The sequence below is a fragment of the Eleutherodactylus coqui genome, chromosome 1, assembly GCF_035609145.1.
Source record: "Eleutherodactylus coqui strain aEleCoq1 chromosome 1, aEleCoq1.hap1, whole genome shotgun sequence".
Lineage (NCBI taxonomy): Eukaryota > Metazoa > Chordata > Amphibia > Anura > Eleutherodactylidae > Eleutherodactylus > Eleutherodactylus coqui.
Window position 1 is genome coordinate 193,835,210 of NC_089837.1, and position 19,137 is coordinate 193,854,346.

Consider the following 19,137-nt stretch of genomic DNA (forward strand, 5'->3'; position numbering starts at 1 on the left):
CATGCTGGAAGGAAACATGTATCAGCTGTTTCATCCCATTTCTTTTTTCTTCCCTACAAGTCTATGGTACTGAAAGAGTTAACCGCCCATTACGCGGTGGAGATCATCATCGCAAACGTCTTGACAGAGAGGCATGTTGGATGCATATTTTGCAATCCTATGAACCGCCGACTGGACTTTTTATTGCACTATTAGTTGTTTGTATTGTTTCCTTGTAATAGTGTCATGTTTCTGGTGTCATGCGTTCTTGTTTCAAGCACCCCACTGGCTGTCTATTGTAATATATGTGTTACTCACAAGTGCCTTGATGTCTATGATTAGGGGCAACATGCTTGCCTGAAACATGTTAGACGGCACATGCTCTCTATTCCTCCATGTCTGTCTGGATTGTTTAATAAAGACTGAAAGGTTTTTACCCAATGCTGGACTTTGTCCGTTTTCCTGTGCATCAGTTGTGGTTTCCAGCCGGTCCGTGCGTGGGAGCAACGGCAGAGGAGCTGGTCTCTGGTTTGCATTTCTCTTATGGAATATGATTGGGTACACTGTCCCACTTAGCTGTTAAAGGAGTTTTCCAGGGATAGGTCATCAATGGTATTCTCCCTGGCATACCCCTTTAAGCTATCTGTAACGTTTTAATACTCTAAGAACTTAATGTACAAGGTTTGACAAAGAAAAAAAAACAATACTTTTATAATTACCAGACACATCTTTACTTTCACCCTTATCTTCATCCTCCTCTCCTTGAACACGGTCATTATGGCTTAAAAAAAATTTGAAAAAAAGAAAAAAGAAAGAAAATATAATACAATACTATAAAAATACCAAGCAGAACTAGACTAAACATGCGTGTCAGATGCTACTCATTCACTACTTTTAATCAAAAGGAAAACAAACACCGATCTTAAAGCAGCTATTACAAAACAGTTTCAAGAGTAACTGCATAATTTATGTTTTATACGTCTTGAACTATTACTTTGTGATGTATTGATGCACTGTTAAAGCAGATTCATACAAATAAGGCTGGTCTCACACGAGCGGATGTGAACTGCGGATTACGTGATCGCGGTGCGCGAGTAGGATATGCCGTGATACGGGGACAGTGAAATGCATTGAGTTTTGCTCACACTTGTGGGCAGGAATCGCGGATTCCGTGAATGGAAGAAAAATCGCAACATGCTCTGTTTTACAACGGATTCCACGCATATGAGATCCATTGATCTTTATGGATGCGTTCAAAATAGCGTTTGGACTGTGGATCAAATGCAGTTTGCTAGGAGACTAGATAACAAATGGTATAAAGAAAGCAGGAATTTTGTGGGCAGACAATGCAGGGCAGAGTCTGGGGAGCAACACACCATGCAGACTGCTGCCTGCAACCTCCACTTGTTCTTCTGAGCTCTTCTTCCACAAGAGTGTTTTTTTTTTTTAATGGTTTATACCACTTCCAAAATAAGTAGTATAAACCAGCTGAGCCTAGAGAGCAGCATCCCGTCCTGAAGGCTCTCAGAACAGCTCTTACCGCAACAGCATACGAGATTGTCACCTGGGCGGTCGCCTGAGTGATACAAGGGTGTTTCCAGGGGATCGGGCAACTTTCTGATGGCATTCTCTGCTTGTGTTCATTCTCCCACGTTGATGATACACTGTCTTTAAAGATACATCTGCACAGAAAACCGCACGCGTATGCAACCATACACAATTCATTTCCTCGATTATTCGCAAGTCTTCCACTGCAGATATCCACAAGTGGAATCCTACCTGCTTGTGTGAGCCTGGCCTAAGGCCTCATGTCCACTTGTAAATTATGAATTAAAATCCGCAGCGTTTTTCCTGCACGCGGATCCACGCCCCATAGGGATGCATTAGACACCCGCAGGTAGTTAAATACCTGCGGATGTCATTTTTCCCTGCAGACGCGGATCCGCGTTCAGGAAAAAATCCGGACCATGCTCCATTTGGTGCGGGTCTCCCGCAGGCTTCTATTGAAGCCTATGGAAGCCGTCCGATCCGCGAGAGACCTAAAATCAGAATATACTCACCTGCTGCGGGCCGTGCGTGTCTTCCCTTCTTCCTGTCCGGATCTTCTTGCTTCGGCGCGGTGGATGTGCCGCAGCCAGCGTGCCGAGCACATCCGCCGGGCCGAAGAAAGAGGATCCGGCCGCGAAAAGGGAAGACGCGCATGGCCCGCAGCAGGTGAGTATATTCTATTTTCAGCGCTCTTGTCCGCGGGGCAGGAGGGACCCGCTGCAGATTCTCCATGGAGAATCCGTAGCGGGCCTGATTTTCCCCGTGGACATGAGGCCTAAGTGTATAAATCTTCTAGTGATGCATTTAAGTCCTGACACAGTTCTTGGTTGGTGGGTGGTCACCACCACCATGTACAAACGTGTCACATTAGGTCAGTGTTTCCCAACTCCAGTCCTCAGGGACCCCCAACAGGTCTTGTTTTCAGGATTTCCTCAGTGTTGCACAGGTGATGTAACTATTGTCGGTGCCTCAGACATTGCCACAGGTGTTCTTACTATAGGAGATCCTGAAAACATGACCTGTTGGGGTGCCTTAAGGACAGGAGTTGGGAAATGCTGCATTAGGTAGACGTTTTAGTAGTTGCTCCCCCACAGATCAAAAATGTATGGCAAGATTAACTAGATATGCAATAGATGCCGCTTTTATTACAGTGGTCTTGCAATAATTGTCCATTGTTTCTCCAGGTGTAACATTACATATGCTGCACTTAGAGAGGGGACTGTCAGGATGGGTTGACCATTTAAAAACTTTTACATTGCTGAACAAAACTACTGTAGACTAGAATAAAGACCTTACCGTATGTAAGCTGTAAGCGGTGTTGAATCTGTAGAATCCAGTTCCTTATTTAACTTGGAATAGTCAATTGTGGATGAAGCACCCTTTTCAAGTATAGCAAAAAATCTTTCCTTCTCTTCTTGTTCTTCCAAAGTATCAAGTCCAACCCCATGAAAGGCTTGATTTGGTCCAGAAGCCACAACTGACTCTAGTATATAAAGTACATAATTACTATTTAGCGTGCCTGTACATGCTGCGGTTTATCCACTGTAACCGAGTGTGGATCAATGGCAATTACTGGGTGGCATATGGATTTGCTATTAAGTCCTAGTGCCGCCTGGCAATTAGCGGTGAGCCACATGTGGTTACAGCAATCATCCATAGCATGTGCAGACACCATAGGGCCCTTATTCACACTTGAAGTTTTCAGTTCTGTCTGTAAGGAAATGTTTCTATTAACCCCTTCCTGAAGCAACCAGTTTTTGCCTTACTGAGACAGTCCTGTTTTTCAAATCTAATCACATGTCACTTTATGTGCGAATAAAGTTATTTTTGCATCGATGCACTTTGTATTTTGCAGGCTGAGTTCTAGTTTTTATAGCAACCACTTTAGGATACATATGATGTATTAAACAACACTTAATAAATCGCTTTTTTTTCCATTGGCTCATACTGAAAAAAAAATGTCAATTGTTTTTTTGCAATTTATGTTTATGGACTTTTACCATGCGTTATAATTATGTTACCTTTATTCTACCTTTATTACAATTATATAGGAGGTTTTATGTTTTACTACTTTTTTTATTTTTTTTCAAACACAAGAAAAACAAACACCATATTCCAGGACCAGAAAAGTTTTATTGTTCTATGGGCAGAGATGTATTAGGTCTGTTTTTTTTTTGTTGGACGACCTGCAGTATTTATTGGTATCATGTTTATGCATACATGAATTTTTAATTATTTTTTTTAATTTCTGTTTTGGGGAAGCAAAATGATCAGAAAACTGCTAGGCTTTTTTTTTAAATGGAATTTACCATGCTGGATAAATAATATAATATTTTGTAGTACAGGTTGTTATGGATGTGGTAATAACAATTATGTGTAGTTTGTTTTTTTTAATTATTTTTATTTTTCAAATATTTAAAGGGGAAAAACAAAAAAAAGTTTAACTTTTTTTTCTGTGGAAAAAAAGGTTTAGGTGCCACATTCAGCAATGCCTGTAGCATCTGTGGGATTAGACAGTGAAGAGGAGTGATGGGATTACAAAGGTGTCAAATGACCTCCTGATGGCTAAATCTAGAGGTGACTGCTCCTTACTGATCCTCTTCGGTCTCTCTGCAGCGTTAGACACTGTTGACCACAAACTCCTCCTCAGTATGCTTTGCTCCATCAACCTAAAGGACATTACTCTCTCCTGGTTCTGCTACCTGTGACTGCTCATTCAGTGTATCCTTTGCTGGCTCTACCTCCCCTCCTCTTCCCCTTGGTACCCCAAGGCTTGGTCCTCGGCCCCCTCCTCTTCTCCATCTATATGGCCCCTATTGGATAAACCATCAAGGGATTTGACTTTTAATCTCTATCCTGGCGACACCCAGTTATACACCTCTTCTAATAGGTGGCGCTGTGGAGGTATTGTTCCATCTCCCTTATTTATACCCCTCCCATGACATCACAGTCTGTCCACTGTCTCTAACACTATGTCCTCTCTCTACCAAAAAATAAACCTCTCAAAAACTGACCTACTGGCGTTTCCGCCCTCTGCTAACTGACCTCATCCTGACATCTCGTCACAGTATGTGGCACCACCATAACGCCCATACAGCACGCTCACTGTCTTGTTATATTCGACTCAGATCTCTACTTTACCCCCCACATCCAATCTCTCCCTTGAACAGGTCACCTGCACCTCAAGAACATCGCAAGAAGCCACTCTTTTCTCACCATTGATATGCTAAAACCGCTCACTGTTGCCCTCATCCACTCTTGGCTCGATTATTGCAACTCGCTGCTGATCGGCCTCCCCTGCGCCAGACTCTACCCTTTCCAATCCATCCTGTATGCGGCAGCCAGGCTCCTCTTCCTGTCCAGACGCTACTCGGACGCCTCTGCCCTGTGCCAGTTACTGCACTGGCTGCCCATCAAATACAGAATTCAATTTAAACTCATTACCTTCATCCACAAAGCTCTCCACAGCGCAGCGCCACCCTACATTGCCTTCCTCATCTCAATTCACCACCCATCCCATGCGCTCCGCTAACAAAATCAGATTAAGTGCCCCTTTAACTCGAACCTCTCATTCCCACCTCCAAGACTTCACCAGAGCAGCACCAATCCTCTGGAATGCGCTACCCAAACTATCCGGGCAATCCTCGACACAGAAAATGCCAGGTGTGCTCTAAAAATGCACCTCTTCTGGGAGGCATATCATATCTCCTAAACCAAAACCCTCTGTACTCTGCCTGATAACATGCTCCCTGTCCCAGTGACTGCAATCACTGCTAGCCGCAACCAACCGCCCCTGCAGTCATACTGATGTAGCCACTATACGGCTTAATGTCCGACCATTGTCTGTTTATAGCATCTCACCATACTGTACACATCTCCAGCCCTTTACCTTCTGTATTACCCCATTATCTGTAGTATGTAAGCTCGTTGGAGCAGGACCCTCACCCCTACTGTTTCCATGAATTGAATACTACATGTAACCGTGGTTTTGTTTCTATTCTTCCTGTTATGTAAGCGCTGCGGAATATGTTAGCGCTAAAGATTATTATTACCATCATTATGAGATGAGCAAGACATCAACATTTTAATACTTTTCTGGGGAAAACCCCATATGTGACAGTCAAAGGACAAATATTTTTCAATGATTGATGTGGCACGATATGAACAAAAATTCATTTCACCAGCTTCTATGGAACAGGGAGATATACAGGAGGATCACAAGTCTTCCCTGCTGCAGCTGGTCTCCTCTCCCTTATTCTCTGCAGTGAGAAATAGGTTAAAGGACCAATTCAGTTCTAAAGTGGTTTTGAGGGGCCTATCTATCAGCCCCCCCCCCCCCCACAGGAATGAAAGCAATGGCGTAAATTTAAAAATGTCAAATCTTTCCAGATATTCAATTTTTATCTATTTTTTCCCTTCAAAAATGAAGGAGCATCTTGTGGATTTTGGGGCCTCTTTTTAATTAGGATATTTTCCATTATAGGTTTACAATAGTCTTGAGGTGCCAAAAAGTAAGAAAAAGCCCAAGAGGCTTTACTTTCTGAAACACCACCTATCAAGGAATTGATCTTGGAATGTAGTGAACATTTCATTCCATATGTTGTGTTCTTGTTTTTTTCTTCCATTTGTACAACCCACTATTTTTGATCACATGTAGTTTTAGCCCAAAATTTTTATTCCCTTTCAAAAAGGAATATTGGAGAAAAAGCCCCATATAATTTGTTGTGCAATTTCTCCTGGGTATGGCAATACCCTTAAAGTATTATAAAGTGTTGGGCACATGGCGTGGATCAGAAGGAGCAGCATTTGAATCACAGATTTGGGATAAATTTCATTTGCAGAGTCCCTGAGGTGCCAGTAAAATGGAAACTCCTAAAATGACCAGACTTTAGAAACCACTCTCATCAATGCATTCAGTTAGGGGTGTAGTGAGCATTTTGATCTCACTGGCATTTTATAGACATTAAAGCAGTTTTCTTTTGATGACCTATCCTCAGTTGATCGACCAGGGTCTGCCACTCAGGACCCCGACCGATCAGCAGTGATTTCAATGAGAGCCGTGTCTGCAGTTGCGAGTGCCGGCAACTACACGGAGGTCGGCGCGGAGGCTTACACTTCGATCTCTGTTATTACAGTGCTGACAGCATGCGCGCGCACAGTCGATCGGTCGGGGTCACGAGCGGCGGACCCTGGCCGATCAATTATTGATGACCTATCCTGAGGATAGGTCATCAATAGTATTTCCACAGAAAACCCTTTATTGTGCAGTGAATGTCACAAGGCGGGCCTTGTGTTTGACACATGTGGTATAATGAATTATTCTGTATGTCCTTGGAGATCAGCCAAGTCCACCATCATTCTTACTGTCCTGCATTTGGCTGGAAGGCAACTGACTGGAGCAAGAGCCTCCACCCCCTCTGTCCTATCTGAAGGGATCAGCAATTAACCCGTGTTCTCCGCTAGATTTCTACAAGATCATTTCAAGAAATTGTATAAAACGCTGCAAAGTGAGAAAAATTGGGACAAAATTACCTACGGTTAACTTTCATCATGTATTTCTAGGTTTAGTGTTCCTTTAATATACCAGCCAATTCCAAAATGGAACTTCCTGCATACTCACCATCAATCTCCAAGCTGTCCTTTTCTATTGATGCAACCAGGGGATCAATCGATTTCTGCATTTCTTCCACATATTCTTCTTCTACTTCCTCAATGGGCTGTGATGTATTTTGAGATTTTAAAAAGCTGCGGCTTGTCCTAGCCAGTTCTAATGAAAAGCAAAATATGTACATTTTAGCTGTATTTGTATTGTTTTTATGCTCTGCTATTTATTCAACGATTCCCCAAGATTGGGTTTCAATGGCAATAAAAAAAAAAAATAAAACTTTCTGTTGCTTTTCTCTGCTGCATCCAGCAATCTGCCTGTATCTGGCGGCTATGCCGGCTCTTGCAGCCATCAGCAGAACCTGTCCCTGGAGCATGGCGGAGTGAGCAGCCCACTCCCATGTACACTGCACTGAAAAGTGTATATATGTATATATAATTTTAGAGGAGTGCTCATCCCTAAATTATACCAGCTATATGTATAGGCAACATCATGTATTATCAAAAACAAGACTATATGTAAAAGTAAGGCACAGAACAAAACAAACTTTGAAAGCATCATGCTTTACTCCTGGGAAGAATATTATTTTTCACTGTCTATATACTTCTAATGCATTGTTATATACCCTATAGTTAGGACCATATCAGCCACAGTAATAAAAGGTTGTCATTATTTGTACTATCATTTGCTATAAACACTGCTGTTGAATCTAACCCTTACTACATACTTAGCCTTCCCAAGAGTCATTCTGCATCCACAGATTTTGTACAAGAAAGATGTGCCAAGATCAACAGAAATTCCAGGAGAGAAGAACAAAAGTTGTAGAAACATCAATATGGGACTTCATTGAAGTACAAAGAGGGCCACGATATCCAAACAGAGGAGACAGTCAACAAAGGGGAAATCTTCCCAGGAGTGGCCAAAAAGTCATCCAAGTCCCTGAAGAATGCCCAAAGAACTGCAGGCTTCTCCAGCCCAGCTGAAGTCATTGGGTCTTATTCACCATAACGGTCTAAGCCTGCTTTCTCACGTGGGTGTTTTTAGTTGCATTTGTGAACCACAACTAAAAGCAGCACAAAAAACCTGCATGTTTTACAATACCATTTTCTATCGAAGTTAGGAAACGCAACTAAAAAACGCCACGTGTCACCACAGACAAAAAATCTGTTTTGGTACAGCTCTCCTTTGAAAAAGCAAAAACAAAGACACTAGCCGAAGTCAATACAGAAATATTAATTACAGGCTACAGGCAGCATTTTTTTCTGGTATTCTACATAGGCTATAGGACATGAAAAGCGAAGAATGCATGTTAAAAATACATGAATGAAAAGAAAGAAAGCCACACAAAAAAGCATGAATGTGTCATTTAGACAAAAAAAAACAAAAAAACAAATGGATCTGCGTGAATAGGCATTTCCCAGCAGGCTAATGCTCAACCACACATAGCAAGGGGGGGGGGGGGGGGGTGTCACAGGAATGTCCCCACAACATTGTCACAGTTCCGTGGCTGCCCGCTCACCAGATTTATCTCCAATAGAACATGTATGGGACCATCTGGGACGGCAATTTCGACAGCCTATAAGTTTGCAAGATCTAGAGGCTCAGTTACAGCAAATATTGGCCAATATGCCATAGGATACCATACAGAACCTGTATACCTCCACGCCCGCCCATATCACATCTTGCATCTAATCTAGAGGCGGTCCAAGAGGGTACTAGAACCTCCCTTCAAGTGTTCAGTTTTCTGAAATTAACTCCTTCCAGGTGCTTTATTTTTTTTGGATCAGTGTATTTTTGCCAGCAAATTGATGTAGAAGCTGCTTCAGAGCCACAAAAAAATATGCCATATGAACACGTTGTAATGGGGCGAATAGTGCCCTGCATCCCCTTACACATAGCAGTGGTTCTACTGCTGTGACGAGGGGCTTTGGAGCCACAGTAATAAGCCCTGCCCTCTCTGGCATTCATCAGTGACAGTGACAGAATTGACCTTTCACCGGCTGAATGCCAGAGCAGGGGAGAGGTTCCTGGAGTGCCGACTTAAGCCCCATTCCCCTGATAGACCAGTGACAGAGAGCAGAAGAGGCACAGGGAGCGTGGCTGCCTCTGCCTCAGTTTGTCACTGCCACGCCATAACCCTATCACCCTACTTCAGGGGAACAACAGACTCTTACCAAGCTTTAATTAGGAGTGTGAAGTTTCTGCTCCCCATTTCTCTATTCAACCTTAGAAAAGCAAATTGTTCATAAAGATCACCTTTCTCAAAGAGCAGAACTTCAAAATCAGAAAACACACTCTCCCCATTGTACTGAATCTTGCCATGCTACTGCTGGCAGTAACAAATCACAGCCTACATTGAAGTACATTTTATGGAGAATGCCTTATAGCTTCAGGGCACAGGTAAAGCCTCACAATCACAGGGCAAAAAAGAATTGGTATTTTACCATCTGGGCTTTCGGGGCTGTCAGAAGAAAGAGTGTCATCTTGTTCGTCAAAACTAGGCGTCCGCTTTGCCTTGTAATACTGTTCCAATTTCATGCATTTATCCAGTGCCCTGCTAAGAGATGAGCTACGGGGATTCTGATCTACTGTATGGTTAGGAGTTGGAAATATGAGGACAGGAAGAACAAAGATGATTATGGGATAGTATAAGAGGGAGTTATTCAATGAAGAAAAAAAAGAAAAGAGAAAATGTCAAAGAAAACACCCAAGCCTGCGATCTAAATTCACTAGATAGACGTTTTATAACAAATGAAGGGATGATATGATGCTGGAGGAGCCTTAGAGTAAGTTCAGATGGGGCAGAAAGATTTACCATTCGCATTCTTTAAAATTACTGAATCCCAAAGCTATCAATACAAGGGGTAGAGGGTAGAGATGAGCGAGCGTACTCGGAAAAGCACTACTCGCTCGAGTAATTTGCTTTATCCGAGTATCGCTGTGCTCGTCCCTGAAGATTCGGGTGCCGGCACGGAGCGGGGAGCTGCAGGGGAGAGCGGGGAGGAACGGAGGGGAGATCTTTCTCTCCCTCTCTCCCGCCCGCTCTCCCCTGCTCCCCGCTGCGACTCACCTGTCAGCCGCAGCGGCACCCGAATCTTCAGGGACGAGCACAGCGATACTCGGATAAAGCAAATTACTCGAGCGAGTAGTGCTTTTCCGAGTACGCTCGCTCATCTCTAGTAGAGGGGCTTTCATGGGAAATCCAAGCAGAGCGGTGCATGGGCTCATACAAAGACTATGGTCTGTACATCACTAACTCTGTCTCTCCAAGAAAAAGGGGAGAAAAGCTGACTAGCTGTGAGCTTCTGCACAGCATTCCAGCAATCTGCTGAGAACTGAGCACCTGGACCTCCATTCTACCAAGTGATTGTGGCATTTTAAAGATTACTTTGATCCCAACCACAATATAAAGAATTAATTCATTTCTTTGCCCATGTGAAGTCAACTCATTTCAACATTAGCTAAAAAGCCCCAAGTATAACGTCTAGTGAAACATCCACTTCTATCTATGTAATTTATCCCTGTAGTTGAGATAAAAATGCTGTAAATAAAGTAAATGAGATCACACTGACTGATATTCCATGAGCCTATGACAGCACTGCTTTATCCCTCCCATAGGCCAGCTTCACACGGGCAAGATTCTCAACTAAGATTTGTGTGTGGCGAGCGCGACATCAGGCTGTGATTCACGGCCCGATATCGCACTCGTCCATGTAAAGTTAGTTTTAGGCCGCCGACACAAAAACGGTTTGGATTCTGCATGTGGAATCCGACTCTGTGCCTGGCCAGCATCTGCGTGTACCTGTATTTATTCTGTATTACGGATGGCCCAGACAGTTCGCCATCAGACATGCGCAGTACAGATTTGGTTTATTTTAAACTGCTTTTCCCGTATTATCACTAGATGATGACGCAAAATCCACAACCTTTCTGCAATGTCAAGGGCCGTAGGTTGGACAGCTTCTATTGAAGCAGGGCAGAATCCGCGCAAAGATAGAACATGCTGCAATTTATTTTCTTGAGCGGAAATTGCAATCACTGTCCGCTTGTGTGAGCAGATATGCAAATGTTCTATTCTTGCTAATGGATGCAGAATGTCCTTACCGGTGACGACCTTGGCAATCCGCAATCCAAATCCAAAATGTGTGCATCTGGCATAAGGGTATGGTTACATGTAGCGGAAATGCTGTGGAATGTCAACAGCATTTCTGCATTCAATATAGTGTCAAAATCCGTACTATCGGAGCGGATTTTGACTGGAAATCAGATGCATTTCCACAGCCGATTTTAGAAGATACTACACTTCTCCTCACCTTTAACGTTTTTGAGCTTTAGGTGGTTTTTTTCCCCCTCTAATAAGCGCACTGCCGAAGGTTCCGATTTTGACTTTTGCAAAAATGCTGCGGACTTTGCAGCAGAATTTTCCGCAGCATTTCCGTTACGTTTAAACATACCATTATTGTGCTTTTTTAGGTGCATTATGTACAATATATATTTTAAAAATGTACAAGAGAAAAGGGTTCTAAATAGAGATGAGCGAGCGTACTCGGAAAAGCACTACTCACTCGAGTAATTTGCTTTATCCGAGTATCGCTGTGCTCATCCCTGAAGATTCGGGTGCCGCTGCGGCTGACAGGTGAGTCGCAGCGGGGAGCAGGGGAGAGCGGGCGGGAGAGAGGGAGAGAAAGGTCTTACCTCCGTTCCTCCCCGCTCTCCCCTGCAGCTCCCCGATCCATGCCGGCACCCGAATCTTCAGGGACGAGCACAGCGATACTCGGATAAAGCAAATAACTCGAGCGAGTAGTGCTTTTCCGAGTACGCTCGCTCATCTCTAGTTCTAAACCTTTCTATAAACAGAGCCGCTTTTAGTTCTCTGAATACAGCGAGCAAGGCCAGTAATGGACATCATCACTTTGGTTGTTACTACTTTATTATAGCTCTGTTTATATTTTGCATGCGGAAATACTGCGGCATTTCCGCTGTGGACATTCATTTCCGCCCAGTGTAAACATACCACAGTGAATGAGACTGAACAATCGGTATATAAACTGAACAATTAGTAAAACAAGCCAATGACTATTTTCATGCATGCATGAAATGAACGATAAGCGAATGAATTATCGATCACCGTTCGATCTCTGGCTGTGCTTACACTGAACGATTATTGTTCAAAATTCACCGATTTAGCGATTTTTTTAAAATGATAATCATGCCATCTAAAAAACGCACCTTTAGATGCTGCAGTCGACATGGACTGTGGTATCTAAGGTGTTAAACAGCTGTGAATCGAGATATCAGTCTACTCTATACAATCCCGTCCTATGTCAATCGCGCATGATATGAACTAAGGGATCTGAATATGCAAAAATACAGATTTTCATGCTTTTGTCTATACATTTATTGTAAATTTCTTTTACATCATCCCCTAAATCGTCAATGGAATCCTTTGTGAAATTTCTAGTAGTTTTCATTGTTTCACAGCAACATGATTTGAATTCTAGATTTATTCTATCAGTAATGGGACTATATACCATAGCTGTCTCGTAAGTTTAGTGCATCATTACTTTTAAAGGCTATGTACACCTTTGCACTCTTTTAATCAATGTGTTCTTGGAAATGACACTTTTATAATTGGTTTTCATTCAAAATTTCTGATTGTTTGGTTTCTATGTCTATTGTTTTCAAGGCTCTGCAGACTGCAGAGAAAAGGGCTCGTTAAACATCAAGGGATTTGTGAGACATAGCCACTCAGGGTCTTTCTGCAGTGACAGGAAGAAAGCAGCATATTGTCATTTGTAAGTTCACGTGAGTCTTCCACACAGGGAAGTGAAGTTCATGGCAAGCAGCCCGTCATTGTTTATTACAGTCACTTCAAGTATTAAGTAGTAAAAGAGAAGATTAAAAAAACCAAAAAATTTGGTGCAACTGGAGGAGAAACCTTATTAAAGAGGGCTGTATGACAGTGTTGGGAGATATGGGAAGATGCTGTTCATCTCACCAGTCCCCATGCTCTGGCATGCTTCACTTTCTAGCACTACTGTTTTATCATGCTCTGTTCTCCATCCAGAACCCCGCCACCCACCCATAATACAAATAGGCTTACTAACCCAGCTCATCTCCCACCACTTTGTCACTGGATCTACAGATAGCACTGTACAGTAATCAACTACATATTGCTTATCTGCGACAACACCATCAATCTCTTCCCCATTGGTAAATGGAGAGACCAAATTGTGTAGTATAGAGTGGACATAGCTACACATCCTCTGATAGAGGAGAGGAAGGGGAGCTGAGCTTGTGCTGATCAGTGCTGAGAACGCCCCTTTAGCCAGAAATCTCAATTGCGGACTTGAGGCAATGCAAGTATCAGACTGAAAAAACAGATAAGTGCACTATTTTTTTCTGCAGGGACAGTGAGATATGTGTGTATTGATTTTTCATGCACAAAGTTTTTATATGACACATGGGTTTTTACCACATACAACGTCAATAAAAACTTTAAAGGAGATTACTTAAAGGAGAGCATTTATTAGAAGATCTAACATGCACTACAAGAGAAAGAGACTTGGTCCTTTGGGAGTAACTACGGTAACCAAAAAGATACATTGCTGAATGTTTTTAAAGGAATGGAAAATGCTCCAAATAGAAACAATGTTAATTGCCACTTTTAATGAACTAACACTAAATAAAAGTACCAGCGTGGAAGCTTGGAAGAGATTTCTTTCTATCATCACATCCAGAATTATGTCTTTCTGCTATCACCTGGCTCTTTTTCTTCTTCTGTTTTAAATATGACCTGGGTTGATGTGCTTAGAGAACAAAAAGACAGAAAGACAAACAAAGAGACAATAACAGAACAGCCAAACAAAAAGAAAAAGTAAGGTAGACAGAAAGGTGAATAAAACAATTAAAATGACAAACAAGAATTAAAGAAAAAGAAGAAGCCATGAAGAATGGATTCAGCTACCAGCTATAAAAGTAGAAATATCACCAATATGTTTACCAAGCCAAACTAGACTGTGGGTGGGGTGTTAGGATCCGTACAAGAGCTAAGAGAAGTAAAGGAGTTTCCCCATTAAATACATTTATGGTGCTTTTAGACAGAACACCTAAAACAAAAAAAAAATCATTCAAACAAGCGAAAGTGAATAATAATCGTACGGTCTAAACTTAAAGGGGTTGTCTCGCGGCAAACATCAAAATTTTACTTTACCCGATTCCCCCTGTCACCCCCTGGCATAAAATAGCAATTTAAAGCGGTTTTTAAGCCGCTTGCTACTCACCGATGTGCTGAAATGTGAAGTTTTAAAAATCTTCTGCCTAAGATGGCCGCCGGTCCTTTCCCAGGGATGCACTGCGGTTTTCTCCCATGGTGCACCATGGGCTCTGTGCGTTCCATTGCCGATTCCAGCCTCCTGATTGGCTGGAATCGGCACACGTGACGGGGCGGAGCTACGATGACGACGCGGTGACCAGCTCTCCGGCATGAGCGGCCCCATTCACCAGGCAGAAGACCGCACAGCGCAAGCGCGTCTAAAAACGCCAGAAGACATCAGAATTAGACGGATCCATGGAGACGGGGACGCCAGCAACGGAGCAGGTAAGTGAATAACTTCTGTATGGCTCATATTTAATGCACGATGTACATTACAAAGTGCATTAATATGGCCATACAGAAGTGTATAACCCCACTTGCTGCCGCGAGACAACCCCTTTAAGGCAACGACTGAGCGACAAACGCAAATAGTTCGCTTTTCGTTTGTCATTCATTTTGGGCAGACATAAAAAACATTGTTGAGTCGTTCACATATCGTTCGGTTTATACAGCAATCGTTCAGTCCCTCTCATTCATTTATACAGGGACTGAACGATTCTAGTTTGAAGGAGCCAACAATGCATTTGGCTGTTTAAACAGGCTCCACAATTGTGAAAGAGTAAGGCTGGGTTCACATGGGGCGTATTCCCGTCGGAAATCTCGCGGTTTGGCCGCCCTGTGTGAACCCAGACTTAGCGGTGACATCACTCGCTCAAACAAGAATCGGCTTGCCTAAAAGGACCCTTCTTACCTATCCACAAGTTAGGGGAAAAAGGTCTGATCACTGACCTATCCTGAGATTGGTGCATGCCCATGTGGATGGAGCAACGGTGTGCATGCGTGCCCACCACTCCATTCACTTCTATGGTACAGGAGAAGATTACCGAGCGCAGCAATCAGACTTTAATGGAAAAAGGTGTTTAAGGATATCTTTGCATGCTTTTGTTTCCCTCCAAGTTAAAATGTAAGGGAAAAAAAACAAAACAGTGCATTCCAAAAAGTTTTTGAATGTTTTTTACCCCAGTTTTTCCATCACACATCATATAACAAAAGTATTCTCCCCTACAGGCATTAGATCTCTTTGTAACCCAACGGCAATTGGAATCATCATACAAGGCATTCTGATTGGAAGTTTATTAAGACCAGCATTTCCAATGTCGGTCTTAATACCATTTCTGTAGGTGTAAGAGGTGTCTAACATAAAGGGGAGCACACCCCTTCACACAATAAGTGCATCTGAGACCATCTGTGTGCCTAAAATGAAATCTACACAATCAGCTAATGAAGATTTATGGTATAATTCATGCCAATTTCTGACATAGATTGTACTTAAATCTGTTGGGCCGATACAGCCATGTCCCCTCCCGGTAAGCCACGCGCCTTCTTTTCAAAGCTGGTATGAGGGGTTAAAATTTAAAGTTGCTACCTTTTTCCACAAGTAAGGCTTGGACCTAAATTTGCAAATTTTATGTTGTTTTTTTAAAATGATAAATTTCCTCCATACTGCCTTTCACGAATCTGTATACCGCCATACTAGTTCCGTGCCGTATACATGAGGTCTAAAAACTGTGAGCTAGTTTCAATGTCCTGCAAAAAAAACCCCAAAAACCAGCATTTTCACGCTAGTGAAGGAAAGCAAGAAAATTTTTTTAAATAATGCTTTTTGCAAGAACAGAATATTATATATAGCACGCGTGCTCAGTTAGGAGTTCTCTCTCCTCTGCACTGCCACCTGTATGTACCGCTGATTGGTGGAGAGCGCCCACGGCAACTGCCGCTGCTCCCCTGCCTCCACCAATCAGCTTCCTGCCCCCGTACAGAGCTCTGCTGCTCCTTCTGTAGAAGAGAAAGAAAAGGCATTAAAGTGGCCCTCGTCGCCCGGCACCGTCACCTAAAGTCCCTGGCTGAGTTCAAACTATTTTCTTCCTATTCTCCTCCTCTATAACCTGGGTGGGTCTTAGAGAACAAAAAATACGGTATATTAGAAAATGGTAAAACTTTTCATTAGGTCTAAAGATGGTGAAGACGTTATTCAACATTTTCAAAGTTATAGTACTACATATGTGAGAACCCATTCTGACATCTACAAACAAGCCCTGTTTAACATACCCCCATCATCAGAGTCATCTTCAGTGATCCACCACGGGGAAGCAACTTTCTTTTTCGTTGGCTTAACATTAGGCTTTCCAAGATTTTCAAGAACAGATTTTTTGCTACTGCCAAATGAATCATCTGAAAGAGACTAAGTAATATGCAAGTATTAAAACTACCGAAAAAAATCCAAAACGCACAATAGAAATACATCGGTGGAAACTTTATACCCAAAAGGAACTAGTGGAATTCCATGAGACATGGAGGATCTATACGGAGTCATACCCAGAATAAATGATAGCCAGTTGGAATTCATTAAAGTTTGCTGTTGGTTGGGTACAGGTGTCAGTAAGCAGTGTGCGCAGCATGGGCGCCTAGACACAATGCCATCCTTGCAGGCAGTGAATTAGTAAGTATTCGGGGCTCTTCATGTCGGCATGACTTGTGGTGGGTGGACATGGGATGTAATGTATCTACCTATGGCGTGTCCTGTGATGGCTGCAGTATGTGGATGGGCATTACCCTGTTTAAAGATACTATTTTGGATGATGGTCATGAGAGGGTATGACAACAGGGTGTACCAATCTATTCGCACACTGATGGGCAGTCATTGTGCTTTGAACAACCACTTAGCCTTACTGTCATAGCTCATTGACCTGCTTGAGAAAGGCTCATTAGAGCCAAAGTTGGATAGTATTAGGGGATAATAAATACACTTGAAGAGGCTGAGGTCTGGTCTCTTCTAGCGTCAGAAAGGAGGAAGTCCATTGGTGCCATTTCCAAAATTCCTCCAGGAGATTTCACGATATGATGCCCCCATTTCAAACATGCTAATTATCCAACCTCACTGAATGTCAGATATTTGAGTGCACTGGGTTCGAACTCTACATGTTGGCATACCTGGGCACCAACAATCTGAGGACAAAAAAATGGGACCTTCTTACAGAAACTGTATACGACTTATAAAAGTACATCAATGTAGCACTTCACATAACAAAGGGCCCCATAATTTGCGCACTAATAGACGTACTTCATCCATTTTTTAATTATTCAATACCCTCCATATTAAGATGTTGTGATCCATACATGTCCTGCAACTCTGGCTGTGCTCGGATGGCCATAATTTGTTGCGTGCAGCCGGCGGGAGACACGAAAACGGCACGCAGCAAGTACACAATGACATTGCGTACCGCCAATCACCATGTACTACCTTAGTGTATATGCACGCGCAATATGTACCAAGATGGAACATGCTGTTATTTTTCTTGCGTGCATTTTTGTGCAATTCATGTAAATGGCAACATGACCAGCTATGGGAGATTGGTGTAGCGCATTCTGTGCGCTGGTATGCTAGACCAACATGGTCATGTGAGACAGCCCTCTGTCTGGGTGTAAGATTTTCAGTTTCCACCAGTGTATACAGAGTTGCCATTTCCATAATTCTCATAGAACTTGAGTTGCAGAAACTGTGTATCGCAGGGAGCTATACTGTTTAAAGGGAGTCTGTCAGCTGGAACATGGTGTCCAAACTGCAGGCATGATGTTATAGAGCCGGAAGAGCTGAGCAGATTGATATATAACTTTATGGGAAAATATTCAGTATAATTTGTATTTTATTCAATTATATCTCTGCTTATTCTGAGTTGAACAGTCCAATGGGCGGAGCTATCAGTGAGTGAGTCTGTCAGTCACTCATAGCACTGCCCACTGGACTGTTCAATAGTGCAATGATTTAAATATAATACACGTTCTACTGAATCTTTCCCCATAAACCTATATATCAATCTGCTCAGCTCCTCCGGCTCTATAACATCATGCCTGCAGAATGGACTGTATGTTCAAGTTGACAGATTCCCTTTAAGCAACTCATATCTATTGTGCTACTCACCTTTAAGGATGGATGCAGAAAAACAGAACACTTTTTCCAAGCAAGCCACCTTTGAGTCTAACAAGTGTAAATTGCTTATGTAAGATGTTGACGGCCCGTGATGTGAAGTCCACACTGGGATGGATAAGTTACTGCAAACTGGGTTGTTTTTTTTTTCATTAGTTGCCAAGCAATAAGACCCCCATAGACATCAAGAGAGTAATAAATTAAAAGGCGTTGCTACAAGTAGCCCTTTCTAGGCACATTAGTGGCTACCTGGTCCCTGGATGCGCCCCAAGCCCTCTATGTGGGAATTCACATGCTGCAGATATTTCTGCAATTTCCGTTCCATTCATCTGGAAGGGGTTGTTTAGGTAGTAAATACAAGACCTTCTGTGAGCCCGACCCAGATAGATGCAGGAACATCTACAACCAACCTGACACATTCAGGAATAAGACACTGATGGCCCATCGCCAGGATAGATCTTAATGCCAGACAGATGAGGGTCCGCTGCCATGCAAACCAGAAACTAAGACCGCCTGCACATGGTAGGGCCGAATTCCAAATACGGAATCCAGCTCTGGCAGCAGCAGCGTCCGCACATACCTGCTCTGCTGCCATCTTTTCTTTATTGTGGATGGACCCAGCAGCTCACCGTCGCACATGCACAGAACAGATTTTTTAATCACGTTTTCCCCGCCCCGTTGCTAGGCGATGATGCGGAATCCACA

At 42.8% G+C, this 19,137-nt stretch overlaps 1 protein-coding gene across 2 annotated transcripts in view; it reads right to left on the reverse strand.

Annotated features, from left to right (window-relative positions):
- Window positions 1–19,137, reverse strand: part of CEP162 (centrosomal protein 162) — a 125,647-nt gene that overhangs the window by 105,518 nt on the left and 992 nt on the right. For both annotated transcript variants that reach the window (XM_066605014.1, XM_066605012.1), the window contains exons 2-5: window positions 16,557–16,689; window positions 7,148–7,294; window positions 2,824–3,010; window positions 699–760 (exon numbers count right to left, since the gene is read on the reverse strand). In XM_066605014.1, coding sequence (XP_066461111.1) covers window positions 699–760; window positions 2,824–3,010; window positions 7,148–7,294; window positions 16,557–16,689 — 529 coding nt within the window. The remainder of the gene's footprint in view (window positions 1–698; window positions 761–2,823; window positions 3,011–7,147; window positions 7,295–16,556; window positions 16,690–19,137) is intronic.